Consider the following 22,740-nt stretch of genomic DNA (forward strand, 5'->3'; position numbering starts at 1 on the left):
GGGCGAACATAGGTGCCACCTGCCGGCCCTGCTCAGGAAGGAACCTGGTCGCTTGTGTGCTCGTCCCTTGCTCTCTGCTCCTCTCACCAACCTGTTGTCCCCCCCCCCCCTCAGAAATCGAAGCCATAAAGCTGGCCGAGCAGAAGCGCAAGGCGGAGCGGAGACGGAGGGCCACGGTGGTGGTGGGGGACCTGCAGCCCCTGAGAGACGCCCTCCCTGAGCTGCTGGAGCTGGAGGCCGGCAGTCGGCAGCCACGTACCAGAGGGTGAGTGTCCGTCTGTGGCTGCCTTGGGACTGCGAGGCCAGGACAGGGCCGGCTCTTCCAGAGTGGCAGCCACTGACCTGTGTCGGGACCCCTGAGAAGAACCAGCAGGGGAGGGGCAGGGAGAGGCAAAGGCCACAGAGGTGCCTGACCTCCTTGTTGATGCAGAAACCCTTGCTTCGTGAGCGGAGCCTCGAGGTAGGCAGGTGGTCTGGTGAGTCCCTCATGTGGGGCTGGAGCCCTGGGGCCTCTGCAGGCGAATGGCCCGGCCAGCATGTTGATGAGGGGGCACCTGTCAGCCTTCTCCGGTGTGGGCCTTGGTGCGGCTTAGCTGGGAGGGCTGCGATGTGGTGGGTCCTCCTAGCCGCTGGGCTTTGCTCCCCAGGGGCACAGCCCGCCATCATACCGCTGCCTTTAGCACCCTCTTCCAGAAGCACATTCTTGGAGTGCTGCTTGCCTCCTGGGGCACGTGTGCTCTAGAAAAGCCAGTCCCTCTGCTGTCCCTCCCTGTCCCCCTTCATCGGCTTGGGGGTGGGGGGTGTCCGACGACGTGCTCCAGGCCACTTGGCCGCAGAGCCGGAAGATCGCAGGCCAGCTCCCGGGATGGAAGCACCCAGAACCTTTTGGTCTGGACAAGGAGTCGAGGAGTGGCCTTCACAGTTGAGATTGGTAATCGAGCCAGAGCCTGAGATGCAAATTCTCCCTCTGATTCTTGATAAAAAATGTGACCCCGGTCAAGTGTCCTTCCCCTGCTTTCAGTTTTCTCATCTGAAAAATGTGCTCGGGGCTCCCAGAGGGGGGAATTGCTACGTAAACACCCGGTCGGCAGCCCGAGGAGGAATGTGTGTGGCCTCGGGCGGCCTGGGCTGCCAAGCTGGGCTGTAGCTGAGGTTACTTCCGGCTCTCTGGGTGCGGGAAGGTCCCCAGCTCGTCTCCTAGCTGAGCCTCCTGTTGGACAGGGGTCACTGTCCCTCCCTAAGTGTGTCTTGGCACTGGCAAGCTGTTTGTTTGAATAAATGTTATTTTAGAACAGTTTTAGATTTACAGAAAAATGATGGGAGGATACTAAGAGTTCCCACGTCCCTCACACCCAGCTCCCCGTCAGGAGCAGCTTACGTGGTGCGTTGTATTGATACGTAAATACTAGTGATTGAATAAAGCCCAGAGGTTATTCCGATTTCCTCGGTTTCCCCTAATGTCCCTCTTCTGTCCCAGGATCCCATCCAGGACGCCATGTGACATTGTTCATGTCCCTTTACATCTCCTCTTGGCTGTGACAGTTTCTCTGATGACCTGACCATTTGGAGGAGGACCGGTCAGGCATTTGGGGGGATGCCCCTCGTTGGGATAGTATGATGGTTTCTCATGAGTGGACTGGGGTCAGGGGTTGCTGGGGGGAGGACCACAGAGGGAAGTGCCCGTGCATCCCGTCCGGCCCAGGTGCCTGCCGTCAACACGACCTGTCACTGCTCACATTGGCCGTGGTCACCTGGAGGTGGGTCTGCCGGGTGTCCCCACCCCATGTGGCTCCTTCCCTTTCCCGCACTGTCCCCTGGGGAAGGGAGTTGCCACGCACAGCCCACCTAAGGAGTGGGGAGGTGCGCTCTGCTCCCCGAGGACGGCGCAGCTGTACAGACGTTGTGGGATTCTCCTTCGGAGGAGGAGATCAATACCGTTTCTGTATCAGTGCATGAGTGAATCACTTACGGATGTCAGTATGGACTCACGGTATCTATCTTATAGTGTGGGCTATAGTCCAACACGACTCCACTCTGTTGCTGGGACCGGTCCAGCTCCGGCCACCGGGAGCCCCTGCAGCTGGCTCCTGTGTCCCTCTGACATGCCCATCAAGGTGGGGGCTGTGCTTTGGTTTTGAGCCCCTCCTTCCTTGGCCCACCGTGGGCACGTCCTGCCCGGCCCCAGACTCAGCGTTTCTGCAGGGAGCCCTGGTCCGTCTTGCTGCCAGAGTGAGGAACTCTGTGTGTGCATGCACCCCAGTGTGTTCTGCAAAGTTTCCAGAACGGTTTACAAGTCCATCCTTGCTTTTTTTTTTTTTTTAAGATTTTATTTTTAAGCAATCTCCACACCCACTGTGGGGCTCAAACCCGCAACCCCGAGAGTCACATGTTCCACTGACTGAGCCACCCAGGTGCCTCAAGACCATCTTCCCTTCTAACACCAGCTCCGAGTCTGGGGGTCCCCGAGACCACCCTTAGTTTCAGTAGTTCCCTAGGACTCAGAGCTGACCAGGCTAGAGGGTACGGGCTTAAGTCAGCCAAGGGAGAGGCCTGTGGGGCAGGGACCAGGAGGGTTCCAGATGCAGAGCTTCCAGCCATCCTGTCCCCTTGGGGTGGGATGAGGTTACTGTCCGTGTACACGTCTACAACATACAGGGGATGTTGCCAACCAGCGGTGCTCCCTGAGCTTGGTGTCCCTTCCCCCAGGCGGCCGGTAAGCTTTGCCTTTGGTCTCTTTACTTGCCCCATTTCACAGGGTGGGGTCCCCATGCTGTCAGCCCTTCAGCCCTGAGAGCTAGCCCAGCCTCCGGTGCCATCACAGGAGGGGTTTGGTTCCCTTGCTGACCTCCGCCGGGGCAGCGTCCTTGGAGCTAGGGAGAAGGCTCTGCGCTGGAGGGGCTGCACCAGTGGCTGACTCTTGAAAGCATGCGGATGGCTCAGGTGGCCCTTCTGATCCGAGTGTGTTGTCCCCCCTCCTCTAGGTGTGTCCTGAGGTTGGGGTGGGTCAGGGTGTGGTGTGGGGATGGCTCTGTGGCCCTGGACACCCAGACCTGAGTGCATGGGGCCCTGGTCACCTACTGGGACTCCCTGATCAAGGCCCTGGCCCGCTACAGGCTCGTCCCACATCCATGATGTGGCCTCACGGGGCGGTGGCCGTGTGGAGCCTGGGGCTCTGAGCCGTCGGAGCTCGCCTCCCGCGCTGTGTCCCGCGCCATCTGGGTGGGCGGCACACGGCACAGGGCGCACGTGGACAGTGATGCCGCTCCTCGGTGGAAGATGAGGCTGTCTAGGAAGTCGGTCCTCCGGGGGAAAGCGCATCAGGCAAAGGTCACCTTGTCATGATGAGCTGGGGTGGGGAGCTTTGTGCCGCTGAGCCACCAGGCCAGCCACCAGTTGGACCCTGTGTGGTCCCAGTGGCCTTGGGCACGTCTCGAGGCTGTTGCCACAGATCAAGTGGCCCTGGGTGGCAGCCAGGGTAGGGGTGCTTCCTGCTGCCTCAGCCCTCCTGGATTGTACAGGCCAGCAGTTGCTGCCGGAGAGCTGGCTGGGAGTAGCACCGTAGGAGCCACTGGGCCGCCCCCGGGTGGACTTCGGGGCGTCACCTGCCGGGGCTGTGGACTCGGACAGGAGTCTGCATTGTTTGGGGTTTCTTAGACCCACTTGGTTTCCCAGGCCCCTGGGGGTGGGACACGCCCTGCGGGCTCACTCACATCAGCAGGTGAGTGGCAGGGTTGGGCTCCACTGCCTGCAGGAGAGCGAGAAGCTGGGAGTTCCTGGGTGCACCTGTGTGCTCACGGTCTTGTACTGCAGGCGTGGCTAACGCAAGTTTGCCAGGAAGCATTTGCCTGTTTGACAGGGAAGCTGAGGCTTCGGGGGTGCAGTGGTTTTCCCAAGGTTCATCCCAGGTCAGCCCGTGTCCAGAGCCATTCCCTCCAGTGCTGGTGGGCTGGGGTCATCTCCGCAGATACTCGAGCAGCAAGCAGGCTGTGTGTCTGAGCTGTACATCGTTCTTGGCGGGAGTTCGCAGCCCACCATTGGCCCTGGTGTGTCTGCAGCCGGAACCACGCTCTGATGCCGTGAGCAAGTCCCTGCCCTTCCAGGGGCTCTTCATCCGAGAGACTTCAAGCTGAAGCCTGCACCTGTCTGGACGGAGGTGACAGGACTGGGGTTGGCTCTGTTCACCCCGCCGGCCTGCCTTTGTCCACAGGACAGAAGCCTCCCCCAGGAGCTGCTTACCAGGTCCTAGCCACGCTCTGAGGCTCCACCATGCAAGGGGGGCTCAAGCCACTAGAGACTGCACCTGGCCCTGGGCACCGAGGGGACTCCCAGATGCGTCTACACGGACACTGCTATCAGAGCTGGAGGGCCGTGCGTGGCTTCAGTGGATTTTACCTTTTTATTTTTATTTTTTTATCTTTTTTTTTTTTTACGAGAAGGGGAAGAGGGAATCTCCAGCAGAGTCCCTGCCAAGTGCGAAGCCTGAGCCGGGCTTGATCTCACGACCCTGAGATCATGACCTGAGCTCAAGTCAAGAGTCGGATGCTTAACTGAGCCAGCCAGGCGCCCCGATTTTACCTTTTTATAGATGGGGGTGCAGGGGTGTTGTGGGGGGTCGGATCCAAGGCCTGGGCTCCCCGATCTCCCGGCAGTGTCTGGGACGCCAGCCGCTCCTGCGAGGGGCCTGTGCCGGCGTGGACACAGGGCGGGTCAGCAGTGAGGGGAGCAGGGCCGTGGCGGCCTGGGGCTGAGGGTGACTCGGGGAAGGCTGGCTGCAGGCAGGGCGTCTGCGACGGCCCTGGGGACGCATGTGGCTCTGAGTGGCCAAGGGCCGTCTCTGCAGGCCGCGTGGGCGCCAGAGTCAGTGCGAGTGGGTGCGGGGACAGTGCGCCGGTGCCGTCTCAGACTCCCGAGACAGGTCGTTCATTCATATTTTAACAGAAACCATGAATAAAGGATGAGGTCTGTTGGTCTGGAGGCTAAATTTAGGTGTTGGCCTGGGGCTCTGGTTTTCTTGCCCTTCCTGCTGTGGGCTGCGTAGACATGTGCGCCTCCGGGTGCTGGCTGCTGTGGGGTCCACGTGCTCCCGGAGTCCCGGGTGAGGAGGGGTCCCGGGGAGCCTGTGCCGACTTGCCTCTCTGTCCGCAGCAGCGTGAGCAGCCGGCCCCGGCCCTCCGAGTTGAGCCGCATGAGCGCCGCGCAGAGGCTCCAGCTGCTGTGAGTAGTGCCTGTCGCCAGAATGAGGCTCCGATGCTCCCACCTCTTCCTCCCATCTCGCCCCCCGTACTGTCCGGCCTCTGGCCAAGTGCCCCCAGCCCTGGCCCACTTGGGCCCTGCAGGCAGCTTGGTCAGTGGCTCCTCTCATGGGCCTGATGCAGCCTGTTTGTAGCGGGGCCGGGAGTCCCTTGCCCCGGGGAACAAGGAGAGCAGAAGCTGCCAGAACAGGAGATGCCGGTTCTGAGGGCATCACCCTTGGAGCCCAGAGCCGCCGCCATCCCAGGCGTCTTGGGTGTGGACACCCGGCTCAGACTGTCAGTCCAGGGGTTCGGACTCCTGCCAACAGCCAAGAAAGCCAGGCACCTCGAGGTTTGGCCTTGCCCTCCATCCTGCACGCCAGGGGCAGCGCCGGCCCGGCTCCACCCGCTGCCCCTGGGCCAGGACCGGCCCTGCTGCAGCACCTCCCCCAGTGCGGTGCCACTGAGGCCCTGCCTACACGTTTCTGGAACCTCCCTCCCGGGCTTTTCATGCACAGGTGTCCTCTCTTGTGGGTACCTCACCGAAGCACCTGCAAATGGCTAGCTGGCCCCTGTGCTGCCTTTTTTTTTTTTTTTTTTTTAAAGATTTTATTTGAGAGGGGGGCGGGTCAGTGGCCTCCCCACTGAGCAGGGAGGCTGACATGGGGCTCGATCAAAGGACCCTGGGATCGTGACCTGAGCCGAAGGCAGATGCTTCACCGAAGGAGCCCCCAGGCGCCCCGCCCCTGTGCTTCTGAAAGGCAGCATGACTGCTGGCTCCACCTGGGGGCCCCTGGGTTTAGAGACCCACGCGGAGAGAGTGGCGGCCACCACTGTGGACTCCAGGGGCTCAGGACCTCCCCTGGGAGGAAGCCCTCCGGCTCCGATCAGAGGCAGCCGCTGCCCTCTCTGTCGCCGGGCGCCCCTTTGTGGGAAGGGCTGGTCCTGGGCCCACGGGGCTGCGGTGCTCCACCGCTGTGTTACTGCAGCCTCGGCTTTGGCAGCACTGGAGGGACGGCGCCTCTTACGTAAGGCCACGTGTCTGCAGGCCACATGTCTGCCGGCCACATGTCTGCCTCCCCACGTGTGTCAGCTTCTTCCTGCTTTGAATAGCAGCTCTTCATCAGGTGGGGGATGGGGGTGCCCGGAGCCCGCTTCTTGGGGAGGGCAGAGGTGCCGGTCCCCAAACCCACGGGTGCGTACCGTGGCTCCAAAGCCTGTGTGTGATCATGAGGAGGCCCCAGGGCGGCCAGTCCCTTCCTGCCCAAAGCACCTGTTAGCTCTCAGATCCCCATCCTCAGTCCCCCTTGGGCCTGACCCGGCAAGGCCGCTCCTGAGCCCCCTCGCTGCCCTGCTGCCTTCCTCCCCTCCCCTCCTAATACTGCCCCTGCCCCCACCCACCTCCCCATGGTGACCCTTAGGCCGCAGGTGCTTTGCCCTGTGTAATCCCTGGCCTGCCCCCTGCAATGCCTAGCCTGCCTTGCGGTGCCCAGGGGTGGGATGGCCGGGCTGGGGTGGTGCTGATACTTGTTCCAGAATGAGGGGCGTGGAGTGTGCTGACCTGCTCTGATCTCATGTCTTTCAGTGAGGAAGAAAGGGCTCGGTTTCGGGAGCTGCTGGCCAGTCCAACCTACAGGGCCAGCCCCCTCCTGGCCATCGGGCAGCAGCTGGCCCAGCAGATGCAGCTGGACGGCGGCAGTGAGCTCTGAACCGGCCTGGAGGCATGCCGTGAGCTCCGGGGACCCGCCCCGTGCCGTCCTTGCCCCGAGTGGCAAGAGAGCCCACTGTGAGAATGAATGAAGACACCATCTCAGGCGTTGGGATGGGGGCAGTTCTGTAACCCCCTCGGCCCTGGGCTTCCTTCCAGACTGCTCTTGGCTTCTCCAGGCGGGCCGCCCAGCAGGCTGCCCATGTCCCTTGGCATGACCCACCACCCAGCAGGCCGTGAGGATGCCCAGCTGCCCCGTAGCCCTGAGGTGCTGTCACGGTGGGTTCTGTGGGAACTTGCTGCCCTCCTGGATCCCGGGGGCTCCTGTCTGCCCCTCCTGGTTCCCGGGGGCTCCTGGCTGCCCCTCCTGGTTGTGGTCCCTGTGCTCCTCCCCTGGCTCCAAGCCCTGGTTGCTCCCCGCCTGCTCTTGTGATTGAGGTGAGCCAGGCCACCGTTGTCTAGCACCCCGGAGACTGGGAGCAGGCCTGGGGCTGCCCTGGCGCCACACGGCTGACCCGGGAGCAAGATGGCTGTTTTCTGTTAGAAGGCCGGGGTTTGGAGGCCAGAGTGCGGGAACAGACTTCAACCCTCACTTTGAGGCCAGCTCTAAGGCCTGGGCTTGTCCGGGGAGTGGGAGTTGGGAGTGGATGCTGCGTGGGTCCTCACCGCCCGTGTCCTGCAGGGTTGGTGGTGGTGAACGTGTGACCCAGAGGCCTGGGCACCCACGGCAGTAGCTGTGGGCCCAGTGAGCGCCTGTCCCAGGCTGTGGTATGGGGGTGGCTCTAGCCCTGGGCTGCTGCATCAGTGGGTCCCAGCCAGCACTCTGGGCTTTGTGGTCGAATTGGCGTGAGCGCCAGATACCTTCCCAACCTCTGGTGCCATGGCTGGCGTGCTTGCGACGCTCGGACACCGGAGCAGTGTCTCCCGAGGCTCTCCGGGCATGGGTGGCTGAAGGGAATCCGAGCCTGTGCCCTGCCCCATTGGGCATCCTGGGCCCCTTCTCTGCACAAGAGCACACAGTGTGGGCGCCTCCCAGGAATGGGACACAGAAAGGGGCAGGTGTGACCACGGAGGCTGCAGGTGGGAGGTCAGCACGGCCGTCTAGCCAGGACTGCCAGCCCCTAAGTGACAGTGTGCTCTCGTCCTCAGCACAGAAACCAGTTCTTCCTAAGTGAGCTGAGCTGTTTACAAAGGGGTATTTGTGACAAACTCGGTTTTGCAATAAACAAGTGCTGGGAAAAATGGAGTTCCAGCCTCCTGGAACGTGGTGCGGACGCCTAGATGTTTCTCCATACGCTTTCCGAACGGCCGAGTTCGGGGACAGTGAATGTGAGGCTGCTACATGTTATCTGAAGGGAATACCACTTCCTGGCCTCCGGCAGCTCCAAGGAGACCCCGGCCAGGCGTGCTCGGCTCCCCTTGTGCCCCAGCTGCCCGGGAGCGCGAGTGCTGTGGGCGAGGAAGGGGCTGCCCGGAGGGCGGCGGGCGCCTCTTGAGCAGGTGAGGCATGTGCGCCGCCCCGACCACTGACCTCAGAACTCACCCCGTGAGAACCACCAGGGAAGCCTCGAACATGTGGGGACCTCACCCCCCGAGCCAAGTGCCGGACCCCGGTGACAGCTGTTGCAGGAGAGGCCGTCCCCTGGGTGTGGCCGGACGCCTGCTGCAGAGCGGGAAGGGAAGCAGTGTGCATGTGCGTGGTTTCTTTCTGTGTGCCGTGGGCGTGGCTGACATGGTGGCAGGTTTAAGTGTTGAAGTGGAACCGTTCGTGGGATCTGTGCCTCTTAAACCTTGTGCACTCCTGCTTTGCAGGGGTGTGTGAGTCTGTGTCTCTCTGGCACCTGCCCGCAGGCTCACCCCCAGCCAGAAATCTTCAAGACCACCTTTTAAAGCACCCCAGCGATCCACCTGGACCCTCCCTCCCCAGAACACCCCCCTGTCCTCCTCTTCCCTTCTGGAGCCCCTGCTTGCCACGTATGCTGTGTCCCATTCTTTTGGTGGACGTGTGGATTGGTTCTCAGCTGCTGTATCTGTGTGACAGACGTCCCCCAAACATGCAGCCTCATGTTTGCACCCCAGGTCTGGGCCAGGCCTGACTCTTGCCTGAGGCACCCCCTGAATTTGTGTCTTGGGTAACAGATGACCAGACGGGGTGACTTCAGGCACCGGGAATGCATTCTCTCTTGGAGTCTGGTCCACGCTGGCAGGGCCGTGCCGCCTCTGAAGGCCCCACGCGGGGGCAGTTCTGTTTGACAGCAGCTCTGGTGTCCCTTGGCTGGTGGCTGCATTGCTCCTGTCCCTCCCTCTGCCCCGCCCTCCTGCAGGTCACCCTCCCCATAACCGATTCCACTGCAAAGATTCCATTTCCAGATACGGCTGCATTCTGAGGTTGCAGGTAGACGTGAATCTTTGGAGATACAGTGGATCTGGGGGGAGGTCAGCGCAGAGGGATTCTCAGACGCTCCCAGGCGAACCGAAGATGCAAAGATGCGCCTCCCCAGAAGATGCGCCTCCCCAGTCGACAGCCTCTCGCCGGGTGGGGCGGGGGAGGGGGGAGTAGGAGGTGAACTCGCCTACGGGGCCGAGCGCTGGGCTTTGGGAGGCTCGTGGGCTGGGACGTTGACATGGGAGAAGAACTGGGAGGTGTGGGACAGCCATGGACAGCAGAGTACTGCGCTGGGGCTTTGGGCCGTGGGCTGGGGTCCCCTTGTGACAAGGGCCTCCTGGTGCCCCCACCCCTTCCTGCACTCCCCCAGACCTTGGCACCTCAGCCCTTCTCTCTGGCACATCTGCCCTTGTCCTGCCCGGTGTTAACCTTAAAACTCGCTTGCTTTCCCAGGGACGGAGACACTTGAGGGCAGGGTTTGCTTTGTGCTGCTGGGGTCAGCAGCCCCGCATAGTAGCGAGTCAGTGAGTGATCCAGAGGCAGGAAACAGTGGCCTGTGGGGGCCCAGGTGACCAAGCCCAGGGTCCAGGCAGGGCGGCCTCATGTCTGCACACTGTCCAGCGGGGAGAGGGTTCCTTGGGGTGCTCAGAGTGTCTGGAGGGGAGGAAGGAGTCAGTGGGAGCGCACGGCCCTCGGGGTCCACTCCGGTTCTGGGTGTGCCTGCAAGCAGCAGGCCTCGGCTGGGCTGCCTTGCGTTTGGTTATTCTCTCAGGTGTCTGGGTTGTTGGACTGATGATGGCTGTACCCCAACTGCACGTGGCTTTGTCAAGAGGGGCCTGGGTCCGGAGCCCGACGCAGCCCCGCAGCCTTTGCGTGCCAGCCTTCCGTGGCCTCAGGCTCCCTTGCTGCTTCAGAGCCTTTGTCTCGGGCAAAGATGGGCGTCAGTGCTGGGTGGCCTCAGCTGGGTGGTGAGTCAGGCCCGGGCAGATGTGCTTGTCAAGATCCCGTGTTGCTTGGAAGTTAGGCGTGCAAACTGCTTCTGGAATATTCTTTGTGCAGCGATAACACCCATGACAGCCGCTTGGGCTGGCTGCGTTGTGCTGAGATGTTGGGGCTTAGCCTCTGCATGGCCCAGCGGGTTCTTGGCCGCCACCCATGAGCTGGGTTCCAGGGTGCTGCTATCAGCGCATGTGTCCAGGATATCGGGAGAGCCAGCTGGCTCCTGGAGATAGCAAGACGCCAGCCTTCCGGGTCTTTCTCTGATGTCGCGTTCCCGAGCCAGCTAGTCGCCTGCTTCTGGACCTGAGACCCCCGGCCTGCGTGGACAATCTTCTTACTTTGAAGTCAAACAGACTCAGTAAACTGCATTTTCTTCTAAAGGTGTTAAAATAACATGGGTTAAAGTGATAACCACAGACGTGTTCCTGATGTTGGCTTGTGTTTCTTAAGGCTTTGTTAAGATTGGGAAATGTTGTTTTTCAGATTCCGGGGAGAAAATCAGTGATTACTTGTATCTTTGAATTAAGACGTTTTCTGGTGCCACAAAGGCTGCCGGGCCGAGCAGTCTGCGGGGCCTCCTGCCGGGCTGAAGCCTTTTCCCCTCCTGATCTGGTAGCTGTTGGCAGAAGAGGGGTCCCTGGGGGCTGGGCCTGCTGGGGGAAACCCAAGAGCCTGGAGAGGGGGGTGCCCCCTGGGCTGGGGCTGGAGCTGGGGTATCAGGTGCTTTTCCTGCCGAGGCTGAGGTCCTCAGGAATGCAGAGCTTTCAGCTACCCCCAGGACTCCCACTCATGCCCTTGACTTTCGCCCTCTGCTCGGGTTCAGGTCAGTGCCTGGCGGGCCACACAGCACAGGGTTCAGGCGGCCTTCTCCCTGCCTGGTGCCCTGGGTCCTTGTGCGGCAATAATTATTCCCAGCTCCAGTCTCCTAAGTTGGGAGCACATTCTAATTACATCACGATGTGTAATTAGAGAATCGGTTCTGGTCAGCCCTGGGCTCTGGGCGCTGTGTGAACAGTCTTCCCTCTGCCTCCTGCAGGTGCACGTCCCCCACCCAACAGGCTGATGTGCTCCCTCCTCCAGCCTGCCGCCTGGCAGGGTGCGCCCCCCACTCTCATTCCCAGCCAGCCTTTCTGCCCCAGTCTGTAGCTGACCCTCGTGCCACACCCGGCACACACCAAGGAAGCTCAGTCTGGTGGGGGCAGGCACAGCTCTCTGCTGCTGTAAGCTCAGTGGGGTCCCTGGGCCCCATTAGGAGGTCTCTAGGGGAGGGCACAGTGGCAAGTGTGAGTGAGGATGTCAGCTCCTGCCAGCTGAACTCCCGTCCCAAACACCAGTGGTGGAGGCCCTGGGCTGGGTGGGTGAGGGGCACACGGGAGGCTGGCTTGGGACTGACCCAGCGTTCCTGCAGAGCAGGCTGGGGATGCCATCTAGTGGGGGACCTGAGAGGAGAGGGGGTGTGTTGGTCATCTGCTAGTTCCTGCTATACTGCTTGTAACTGAAAACCCAAGCTTGAAATGGGGTGGGTTGTCCCTCCCAGAATGAGAGCCTGGACTTAAGGTGCCGTCAGCAGCTGTGTCTTATTCCCCCTGTTGCTAAAGCAGCTGCTAGCTCCCCAGCCATCACATCCACATTCCAGGCAGGAAAAGGGGGAGGGCCGAGGGTGGACAATGGTTTCCGTTGGCAGTAGGGCAGGGCAAGGCCTGGGCTTCCTCAGCAGAGCCGTCCATTCGGCCACGGCCCCCAGCGAGTCGGGTGGGTGTTGGTGTATCTCAGCATCGCATGTGCAGCACGTCCTCTCGCCAGGTCCTCGTGCTGCTGTTCCTGCTGCCAGGGGTCTGAGCTGCCCTCTGACCTGGGGCCAAAGGGGCAGCAGGGTGGTGGTGGCAGGATGGTCAGGAAGGTTTCCCTGGACATCTGACTCCTCGGGCCCTGGGCCCAGGTCAGATGTCCAAAAGCAGGACAAGAGGGTGCTCCCTGAGAAGAAGGTGGCCAGCGGTCCTGCTCCAGCTCAGCCCTACACACATCCCTCTGGCCCTGCAGATGGGGGTGAGGGGTGGAGGGAGGAGCCCCCTAGAGCCAGCAGGAGGGCAGAGGCAGGGCTGTGGGGTACTCTGCAGGAAGGGAGGGACCAGAGCTGCATCCAAGTAAAGTTTGGGGTCCTGTACTGGGTTTGGGGGCAGCCAGGAGCTGGGCCTTTAATGGGGCCGTAGTGGGCCGTGCTCGCATGCTGCCTCTGCTTGCGTCTTGTCTGAGGAGGAGACCTGTCGAGGCAGCAGTGCGACCTTCCTGGTGTGTGAAGAGACCCAGTGGCCCTGAAATCCGAGGCTTCAGCCCCAGCCTTACCTAGAGGAGGGCTAGGGCGCCTCCAGGGGAGGGGGGCTGGGGCCCCTGCTGGGCTCAGATCTGGCCCCTGCCCACAGCGCCTGGGCTTCAGGCAGGGGTTGTCCAGATGGATGCAGGGTCCAGGCCCCTAGTCTTTAAACACGTGCACGTATTGTGTACGTCTCAAACGGAGTAGGACAGTGCCCCGTGTGTATGTGGATAAGTGTGTGCATGCACATGGGGTACATGCGTGTGGACAAGCGTGGGTGTATACGTGTGGATAAATGCACATTCTGGGGAAGGCCTACTGGAATCCCTATCAAGCTGTCCACCGGCTTGGTGGCCCCCCTCGTGCTCAGACGGATTATGAAAGGAAGAGTCTTCCTTCTGTGTGAATGCCTTGGGAAGGGGAGGGGTGTGCGGGGAGGGGATACCCAGGAGAGGGATGTGTTTGGGAGGGTTTGGGTGTCTTGAGGTTCCTCTAGAATTTGCTGCAGGCTGCCCTCTGTCCTCAGAGACTCAGCCTCCCCACCACGCCCCTAGACCCATGAGGCCAGACTCTTCTAAGTGCCCTGACCTGGGCAGGGCACCGTGCCTGGCTCCTGCACACCTGGGACCCTCGCCTTACCTGGCCCAAGGCCCCCGGCTGCTGTGGGGGGATAGGTCTGGGATAACACATGAGGGCGGGAGCGGTCAGGCAGCCTGCTGCAGCCCCAGATCATTGTCAGTGCCGCAGGGAGTGGCCGGTCCGCTGTCCCCCTCTCTCAACGCCCCTGTCCCTTCTCTCGGAGCTGCCTGGGGCCTGGAGGTGGCTGCCCTTCCCGACAGCACAGGCCTCGGGTGGGGATCTTCTCTTGGGACCAAGGGCTAGGCGAGGGCCCCACGTTGTGCATAGGCCCAACCCTGGGAGCATGTGGGGTCCCCCTTTTCCAGCAGAGCTCAGGGCTGCCTGGGCAGGACCCCACTCAGGGGACATCTCAGCTGCAAAGCCCCTGGGACGACTGCATGACATTGGCTGGGGGTGAGGGTCAGTAACAGCACTGACCCTTGGCTGTTCCTGCTCTAGGACCTAGTGCCCCAAACTCCTCGGTCAGTTTTCCCCTGGGGTGGGGGCTGCTGGTGAATACAGATTTGGACAGGAGACAGCACTGGGACCTATCTTGACTCAGGAGATGCTGCTGCTTGCTGGGGTCACATCCTGTTGGGGGGGCCAGGCGGGGGTGGGTGATAGGGCACCGACCTGGGAGACCTGGGGAAGTCCTCACCCTAGCTCCACTCAGGTGGCCTGGCCATCCTATGGAACACCTGGTCCCGCTCTTAAGGACACAGCTGCCACGGGCACACGTATGGGACTGTGAGTGTGTGTGCTCTGCATGTGTGGGGATGAATGCCTCCGTTCATGCTCGCATGTGCACATGTGTAGTATGCGCCTGCCTCTGCGTGTGCACGCGTGTGTGTGTGCCCACATGCTTTCAGGTGCAAACTCAAGCGTTCTGTGTAGGCGTTGCTTTTATGTGCATGACTTCCAACTGGAATAGGGGCGAAAGCTGTCATTCCTGACTCGGGAGCACTTGTGTCAAGAAGACAGGAATTTTACTGATCTCCTTCTTGGCTCCTGTGGAGAAAGTCCTGTGTTTTGTTATTTTGTTGTTATTTTTCCTGCTGGAGGGCTAGTGGTGTGATTACTTTTCCTCCTGCTGCTCGGCTTTGCATTCCTGGGGTCACGTGCTTGGCTTGGGTTGTGTTTTGGTTGCTGGGGTTTCCTGGGGGGGGGGGCGCTGAGAGGTGCAGACTGGGCATCGCATTGAAAACCCACGGGTCTCCAGGAAGCTTTCCACACGGTGTCTCTGAACTTCCACCCTCTGAAGAGGGAAGGGATGGCGGGGGAGGAGGCAAATGTTCCCTGTCTTTGTCCTGCTGGAGCCCCGGGGTGGGGGGTGGGGGGTGGGAGGGCCCAGTGCAGCCTCCAGCCCCGCCCCGCCCTCCTCCTGGGGACGGAGTCCTGAGGTTCTGTGGAGGCCACTGTGGGCCCCGCAGGACTCCGGCCCGGCCTGCCCCGTGGATGTCCTGTTCCCAGCATTCCAGAAGGAATGGGTCACTGTGCCGTGCCCACTACTCCTCTCGGTCCTGCCGTGGGTCTTGCCCGCACAGTCCCTAACCAGACAGGCCCCCCCCTCCTCCCTGGCCCCTGAAGCCTGCTGCATTCTCCTTGTCATCTGTGACAAAACCCCGCTGCATGAGGAACATCCCCGTCCGTCAGCCACATTCTCCTTCCCAGCAAGCTCCGCGGGGCCTCTGAGCCTGTCTGCACGGAACAGCCAGAGGGCACGGCCAGCCTGTGGTGGGCACGGCCTGCCCCCGTGCCGCCCTCGACACTTCCCTCGGTCTTGACTGTAAAACGCACTTGAAATCAGGTGTCCGCTCAGGAGTGGGGGCCCGATCTCAGGAGATGTGGAAGGGGAGGGTCCTGGGGGATGGGTAGCCCCAGGAGGGGAGCCCTGAGGGACCCACAGAGGACCATTTGCCCATGGCTGCCTCCAGGGGAGGCCCAAGGACCCAGTGACCAATTCTCAGAAGGAAGCCTGGGCGTGCATTGACTGTTGGCTCTGCTGGGGGTGCTTGGGGCCAAGGGGCATCAGGGGTCCCCAATGTCAAGGCCACCGGGGCGGGGAGACCCTGTTCTAACCCTACCCCACCGTCCTCAGCTTGTGGTGGGCCTGCACCCCCTGCCCCTGGATTTGGGCACAGCTGTGGACTTGATCTGGCCTCGGGCCTGAGGGACACGTGCCACTTTGGGGGATGCTTCCAGAGTCTGTGCACATGCACCGAGCTGGTGTGGTGACCGGCAGGGCTGCGGACGGTGGCCTGTCCAGCAGCCTGGGCTCTGGCTGTGCACACCACAGGGACCAGAGCCCTGGCCCACCCACAGTGATGGTGGAAGCCGCTGGCTATCTGGGAATGGGCCTTCCTGTGATGGACGCACCTGCTTTCTGGCTCCCACCAAGAAGACCGAGGAATAACCAGAGAGTGGTACTCAGGCTCCTGAGGTCTGGAGCTGGGGCCTCCCTGAGCCAGGCCAGAAACCCCCGGAAACGACAGGTGTCTGCAGCAGCAAGCCGCACAGCCTCCCACGAACGCAGGGTTCTCTCACGTGCAGTGGGGCTGGAAATCCACCTGCAGGCCCCACTGAGGCCATAGGACAGCGGGAATGGCACCGATGCTGTGCACCTGACTCGAGTCAGAGGCGGCAACAGTGCACAACTGCGAGTGCAGAAGACACTGCCCGGTGAAGCTTCTAGAAGGCGCCCAACAGTGTACTCGGAGGAAAGCTTACCATTTTAAAGGGCCTCAGTATCATCAAGACAGAATGGAAGAGGGGTGTCTGGGCAGCTCATCGGTTGCGCGTCCGGCTCCTGAGCTCAGCTCAGGTCTCGATCTCAGGGTCATGAGTTCGGGCCCTGTGTTGGGCTCCACGCCTGGCATGGAGCCAACTTGAGAGAGCGGGAGAACTAAATATGTGAATTAAATGTTCAATTCCAGACCATAGAAAGGAAAATAAGATAAAGCCCAAGGAAGCAGGAGGAACATGTGAACAAAGGTAAAAAGAGTGGCTGGTTTGGCCAACAGCACACATCGGAACGGAGAAGCCAAGTCCGTGAACGTCCCCTGGGAGGAATCTGGGGGACTTGAGCTTTGGGAGTTGGTCGGCTGTCAGGGCAGCCCTGGGCAGGTGCCCCTCGGCCTGGCCTGTGCCCCACCCAGCACCCCCCACCCCACTGACAGTGACAGGACCTGCAGATGGCCTTCCTGATTACGTGGCGCTCTGCCATTGCCTCTGAGGATGGCACCAGGAACATGGGCCTGGCTTCCCCTCCTCCCGCCCCCTCCCCTGCTCCCTACATCCCCTTCCCCTCCTCTCCATCCTCTCCCTTCCCTCTCCTGCCCTCCCCTCCATCCTGTCTCCCCTCCTCTTCTGCCCCTTCATCCCTGCCCCCCTCCCCCTGTCCTGTCCTCTGTCTCTCCCCCCAACTCCCTTCCCCTAAGACCTGTGCAGTAGCCTGGAGCTCTCTGCTCTGGTCTCTGAGATGCCGTTGGGGGCAGACAGTGGGGCACTGGTCTTGCCTCGTGCCCTTTCTACCAAGGGGAAGGATTTTGGACTGAGCCACAGGGACCTGGGCTCCCAGGATGGTGCAGCGGGTCAGAGACCCTGGCTGCTCCAAAGGGATCATTTCTCATGGCCCAAGTGATGTCCTGGCAATCTGGGAAGAGAGCCAGAGCCCCTAATGTCGGAGTGCCTGAATGCTTGTGGAGCCACGGTGGGGCCTGCGGGCCGGGAAGGTGCCCTCTGCACCCCTGTGCTCAGCCATGCCAGTGTGGGTCCTGGGGAGCTGCCTGGAGACCCCCAACACTGAAAGAAGCAGCATGCCTCTCCTCCCACCTGGCCCCAAGAGCTGAGCTTGCTCCGCCAAGTCCCCTTCCTTGAGGGAAAGCAGGGGCCCTGTGGAGCGTTGTTGGGGTGATGCTGAGGGACCCCATCCGTGCACGTGGCCCCTCTCCCGGCCAGACAGGTGGCCTCAGACGCCTTCTCCTTCGTCCTGTCCAGCTCAAGGCTGTGAGCAGAAAGACAAGCAGCTGCTTGAGACCGAGGCAGGGCTGTTTGGATGGAAATAGCAAGACTGCCCTGCAGCCCGGGCGGCCGCACCACAGGGCGGAGCCTTCGGATGCCGTCTGGGGTAGTTTGCAGCGTGCTCACCTAGAGAAACGTGAGCGTGGCCACAGCCCAGCCCTGCGGCATGTTCCACAGCTCCTGGGCCCCAAATTCCAAGCCCATCTTTACCGCCAGCTGGGAAGGGGGCTCACGACTGGAGCTGTCCTCCGCAGCTGCTCCCCGGCCGTGGCTGTGTGGTAATAAGGGTGGTGAGGCGCGCCACTCCTGGCCTCGGGCGGTGCACACGTCAGCTCGTGAAGCCTCCCAACCCTGCAAGGAGGTGCTGCGTGGCCCTGCAGCACAGAGGAGGAAACTGAGACAGGGGAGACGGGGTCTTCTCCCCCACGGAGCGGAGCCTGAGGCCCCGGTCACCAGCTCCCAAGAGCCGGCCCAAGATGGCCCCGTCACCTCCACCACCTGGTGTCGCCTCTCCCACACGGCCAGGTGTTTCTCCAAGGACACAGACACAAGGGCCAAGCAGTGAGGCTGGCCTGGCCCTTCCCAGGGCCTGCTATCCCTACAGGCCGGATGCTGCTCTCTCTCCTGCATCCCAGCTCTGCCAGACTGCCACCCGAGCCCCCTCCTGCCTGGCTAGCCCATCTCTTCCTCACTGATGTCTCTGGGACTCCATTCTGGCCTCACTGGACTCTCTGCCCCCACCCCCACCCCCACCCCACCCCTACTGTCTCTGCACCTCTCCTGGGATTGGAGGAAGTTTTCCCAAATTCCAGCCCCGCCTGGAGTGTCCAGAACCCATGCAGGCTGTGCACGCTCCTCCCCTCCTGCCTTCCCATCCCCACACTTGTTTCGTCTCTGATACCTGTCCCATCCAGACACCTGTCCCATCCCCACACCTCTCATCCCCCACATCTGTCTCATCCCTGACACCTGTACCATCTCCCAGACCTGTCTCATCCGACACCTGTACCATCTCCCAGACCTGTACCATCCCTGACACCTGTTCCATCTTCCACACCTCTTCCATCCCCCACACATGCCCCATACCTATCACATCTACACCTGTCTCATCCCATCCTCCACACTTGTCCCATCCCCCACACCTGTCCCATCCCTGACCTATCCCATTCTCCACACCTCTCCCATTCCCCACACCTGACTCATCCCCATACCTGTTTGATTTTCCACATCTGTTTTATCCCTGACACCTGTCCCATCCCCCACACCTGTCCCATGCCCTACACCTTGCTCATCTTTGACACTGTTGCATCCCTCAAACCTAGTCCCATACACCCATCCTAGCCCCAGTGAACATGTCAGGTGCCTACCCTCAGTAGCTACCATTCAGGTGACAAAACCCTAATTATCCGTGTCCCTGAGCCACAGGGCCGGCGATGGGATGGCAGGTGCAGTGGGAGTGAAACTGCAGCCCCAGGAGCTACCAAGGAATGAGCTGGCCCTGTCCTCTTGAAGGCATGAGGTCGTGTGCTGTCAGTGAGGCCCATTCACTACCCACGGTAGTGCTTCGGAGGAGCACCCTGGGGCTGGGATGAGGTCTGATGACCTCATGTGCGATAACCTGGAGTCTGGGTGACCCCCAGGCACTGTCCATGGGATCCTTGGCCAGCTGGGTGGCGCTGGCCCTGGGGAGTGCTGGGGTCCTCTGTCAGGACCTTGTCTGTCCCAGCACGGTGTTCCCATCTTGGCCTGTGTCCCCGAAACTGGACTGCGGGGCGGGAGGGCTCAGAGTGTCTGGAGAGGAAGAAGAGCTGGTGATGGGGTTCTGTTAAAGTGCTCTGCATTCCTGCATGTAGAAAGCTAAATTCCACGGACTTTGTTTATGAGACATTGCTAATGATTTACATTTTTGTTCAGTTATTTATTTGCTAGGTGTCCAGCCGATATTTCTAAACTGCACCGCGGTGCTGAGCTGAGGGGCTGCATGTGTGTGCCTCTGTGCGCACGTGTGGATGTATGCGTGTTCAGACGTGCACATTGTGCACACACGTGTCCCTTGTACGTGCACATCTGTATGTGCCTTGTGTGTGAATGCACGTGTTTTCCAAACATTGCATCGCGTTGTGTTGGGGTGCACACACACACTACATGTATGTGCACACGTCTGCACGTGTGCCTGCCTGTGTGCCTTGCGCACACATGTACACACATGTTCAAACACGTGCATTGTGCATGCACGTGTGTAGGTGTGCCCCTTGTGTGTGCACGTGAGTGTGCGATATGTGGCTCTGTGCACGCATGTGTGTGAAAGGGGGCTCTCTTGTCCTTGAACTCCTGCACCCAGGGTGTCCGTCCGCGTCTGGGGTGATGCCCTGCAGCGTGCGACTCCGACAGGTAGGCGCTTGGGGAGCTGCCTACGCTGAGAGGGTTCCCCAAGTTCTTTCAGCTCCCCATTTAGAGCCAGGTTCCAGCCTGGGAGCAGAGCTGAGTGGCCTCCCCCTGCGCCTGGTGCCTGAGTGCCTACAGCCCCGGACTGGCAGCCCAGGCAGTCTCCTTAATCAGATGGTGTTTCCAGGAGCCAAATACCACTTTCCGGAAGCAACAGGAATAGTCCATCTCCCAGGAGGGAAGGAAAGCAAGAAGCCACTGGTGGCCACACACAGGATGGCTGGAGGCCCCCCAGGTGCCGGCGGGGTGGGGGAGGGGGTGCTGAGCTTGTCAGCTGCTGTGTACCAGAGCGGCCCGCACACTCAGGCTGCTGTCTGGGCACCTAAGGCCTCCCTGAGGCCAGGCCTGGGAGCCGCTGGGGCTGGGGCTGGGGCTGGGGCCTGGCTCGGCTCTGGGCTCTGCTGGTCTGTCCCCTGGGGCCAGAGGAAGGAAGGGCAGGGACATGAGATGACCCCTACAAATATTCAGGCATCAAGCTCTGCTTCCGGAGCCTGGAGCCTGGCTGGGGCAGGGTCGGGGCCATTGAGGTGACCAGGGGCCGGCAGCAGGCCCTGCTGGGGATGGAGCTCCACTTGCCCGGAGGCTCAGCCCTGCCTCAGAGACCAGCTCCCTGAACTGGCTCATTGGAGGGGACTCTGCCTCCATCATCCCTCTAGCCTAGGCCCTGGTGCCTGGGAGGGTGAGGTGACCTTGCCCCTCAGAAATGGCTCTGTGGCCCCTCCCTGGACCTGACCTCTTTGTGGGGAAGGGCTGGTGGCTTCCTCTGGGGATACATCCTGGCTAGAGCCCTGACAGGACTCACATGCTACATTATTTAGAAATCCATGAGGTTTTTCCTCAGAACTCAGCCCCGCGGGAGAGGCGAGGGAGGCCGGTGCAGGGCAGCCCCGCGGGAGAGGCGAGGGAGGCCGGTGCAGGGCAGCCCCGCGGGAGAGGCGAGGGAGGCCGGTGCAGGGCAGCCCCGCGGGAGAGGCGAGGGAGGCCGGTGCAGGGCAGCCCCGCGGGAGAGGCGAGGGAGGCCGGTGCAGGGCAGCCCCGCGGGAGAGGCGAGGGAGGCCGGTGCAGGGCAGCCCCGCGGGAGAGGCGAGGGAGGCCGGTGCAGGGCAGCGCGTTGCTGCTGCTTGGAGTTCGATGTTCCCGTTTCGGCAGAGCTGCTGCTGTGGCCACTGTGGTGGGCAGGGTGGAGCAGGCTGGGAAAACAGAGGGGAGGCCCCAACTCCACCCCTGCTGCCCCAGCTCTTCCTGGGCCTTCGGGACCTTTGCCTGTCCTGTCTGGCATCAGGTGGCAGCTCTGCTCCAGGCACCACAGAGACATGAAGGATGAGCCGGGGTCGGGGCCCTGGGGAGGCTCTGCACACACACAGTTCCAAGGGCTGGCATTGCTGAGGGGACCTCCTGGTGGGGCGTCCGGGGGGGGGGGGCGCTGCCCTGCCCGGGGCAGGGGCAGTGGGCATCAGTCCCCCTCCTATACCCGGCCTCTGGGCTGAGTCCCCCCCTCATGGGGAAAGAGGTGAGGGGCAAGGCCCCAGCTCCCAGCTGCACACAGGCTGCCTGGCCCTGAGGTCCTGATCCCCTGGGGCTTGAGTGGGGACAGAAGCCCAGGTCTCAGCTGCTCTTCCCAGGTGATTCTCCCTTGCCGCCGGGGTTCAGACCCCTTGGCCAAGGTGCAGAGGAGAGAAAGGCCCCAAGCTGTGCGCCTGACAGAGGCTGGACTGTGGGCCCCATGGGCAGTGGGTCCACGGCCAGTGCCTCCCAGCCCGCAGCGATGGATCTGAGGTTCTCTGTCCACTGGCCACAGCCTTCCCCGGAGCCCCTCTGCCTGGCGCCCTGTGTGACATGGCTCGGAGCTTGCTGTGCGGCTTGGCGCCTGCGGGAGAAACCCCTTTCATCTTCAGTGTGCATGTGTAGCTTTGGGGGGGGGCCCGCCAGGCGCCGCTCAGGTGTGGGTGGAGGAGTCCGCACCGCACCCCCCGCAGCCCTGAGCTGAGCCTCCCTCCAGGCCTGGGAATCGGGGAGCCATGTGCTCCCTGAGGGGCAAGGGGGCAGGGGGTGGGCTGTGAGCAGTCCCTGGCAGCAGTGGACGAAGGGACAATAACCAGACAAAAGCCCACACAGGAGAGACCCCAGGGGCCCCCGCGACTGTGCTGCCCATACGGCAGGCCTCCCCCCCGCTCAGCAGCTGTCTCTGGGAGGCCGTGGGGAGGCGCCCACAGGACTCACCAGCAGCCCTAATTCCCTGCCCAGGGCTGGGGACATCAGGAATTGGGCACCTGTCTCTTGCCACGCTCTGTCCCCATGCCCCCAGGACGCAGGGCCTACCCTGAGGTCTGCAGGGGAGGAGCAGAGGCCGGCCAGGCCCTGGGAGCTGGGGAGGGAGGGGCGGCCAAGGTGGCCGCAGAAGGCCCAGCTCTGGCGGGCAGCAGGGGCCCGGCCACTCTTTTGGCACCCCCTGGCAAGCTGGAAGGGTCCTAGCATGTTGAGACGCATGGCTCTGGGGGCTGGCACGGGCCCTGCCCCCCCCACGGCCCCCAGAGTGGGCCTGGCGACCTGGGGCAGGGTCGAACCTTGTCCGGATCTTTCAAGGCTCCTGGATAGCTGCTTGTGTTCTCAGGATGTGGGGGCCACCAGCCCCTCCTGCCACCGCTGGCCTGGTTCCTGTCCGGCGCTGCTCGGCCTCCCTGGGGGTGGGAGCTGCAGGAACAGGGGGGCTCACTCTGAAAGTGGTGTTTGGGGGACGCCCCTCCCCCTCTGACCTCCGTTTCCCTAATCTGTGAGGACTGGACCCTTTGCCCCCGATGCTTCTCCAGTGCCTACAGTTCACTATCTACTGTCCCCAGGGCCTTACCGTGTCCTCCTGCCCTGGGTGGGGGGGTCGGGAACGCAGCGTGCAGCAATTGTGCTCTCGGAGAAGGCAGTTTCCTGGCTACGGGACACTCTCTCCTGAGAGGGACCAAGGGAGCTACTGAAATAGGGTTGGGGGGCCCAGGCCCGTGCCGTCTGTCTCTCCCTGCAAAACCCCCTC

At 62.0% G+C, this 22,740-nt stretch overlaps 1 protein-coding gene across 2 annotated transcripts in view; it reads left to right on the forward strand.

The window, feature by feature from the left end:
- SLX9 (SLX9 ribosome biogenesis factor) overlaps positions 1–10,740 on the forward strand; it is a 37,590-nt gene extending 26,850 nt beyond the window's left edge. Inside the window, exons 4-6 of one of the 2 annotated variants that reach the window (XM_045776906.2) lie at positions 115–265; positions 5,149–5,214; positions 6,817–10,740. In XM_045776906.2, the coding sequence (XP_045632862.1) occupies positions 115–265; positions 5,149–5,214; positions 6,817–6,940 (341 nt within the window). In that variant the 3' untranslated portion in view covers positions 6,941–10,740. Of the gene's footprint in view, positions 1–114; positions 266–5,145; positions 5,215–6,816 lie in introns of both variants that reach the window. The other variant, XM_045776905.2, reaches the window with a different exon arrangement.
- Positions 10,741–22,740: the final 12,000 nt, after the last annotated feature.

Source organism: Ursus americanus, chromosome 4 (assembly GCF_024610735.1).
Source record: "Ursus americanus isolate L20-20 chromosome 4, mUrsAme1.1.p, whole genome shotgun sequence".
NCBI classification, from domain to species: domain Eukaryota; kingdom Metazoa; phylum Chordata; class Mammalia; order Carnivora; family Ursidae; genus Ursus; species Ursus americanus.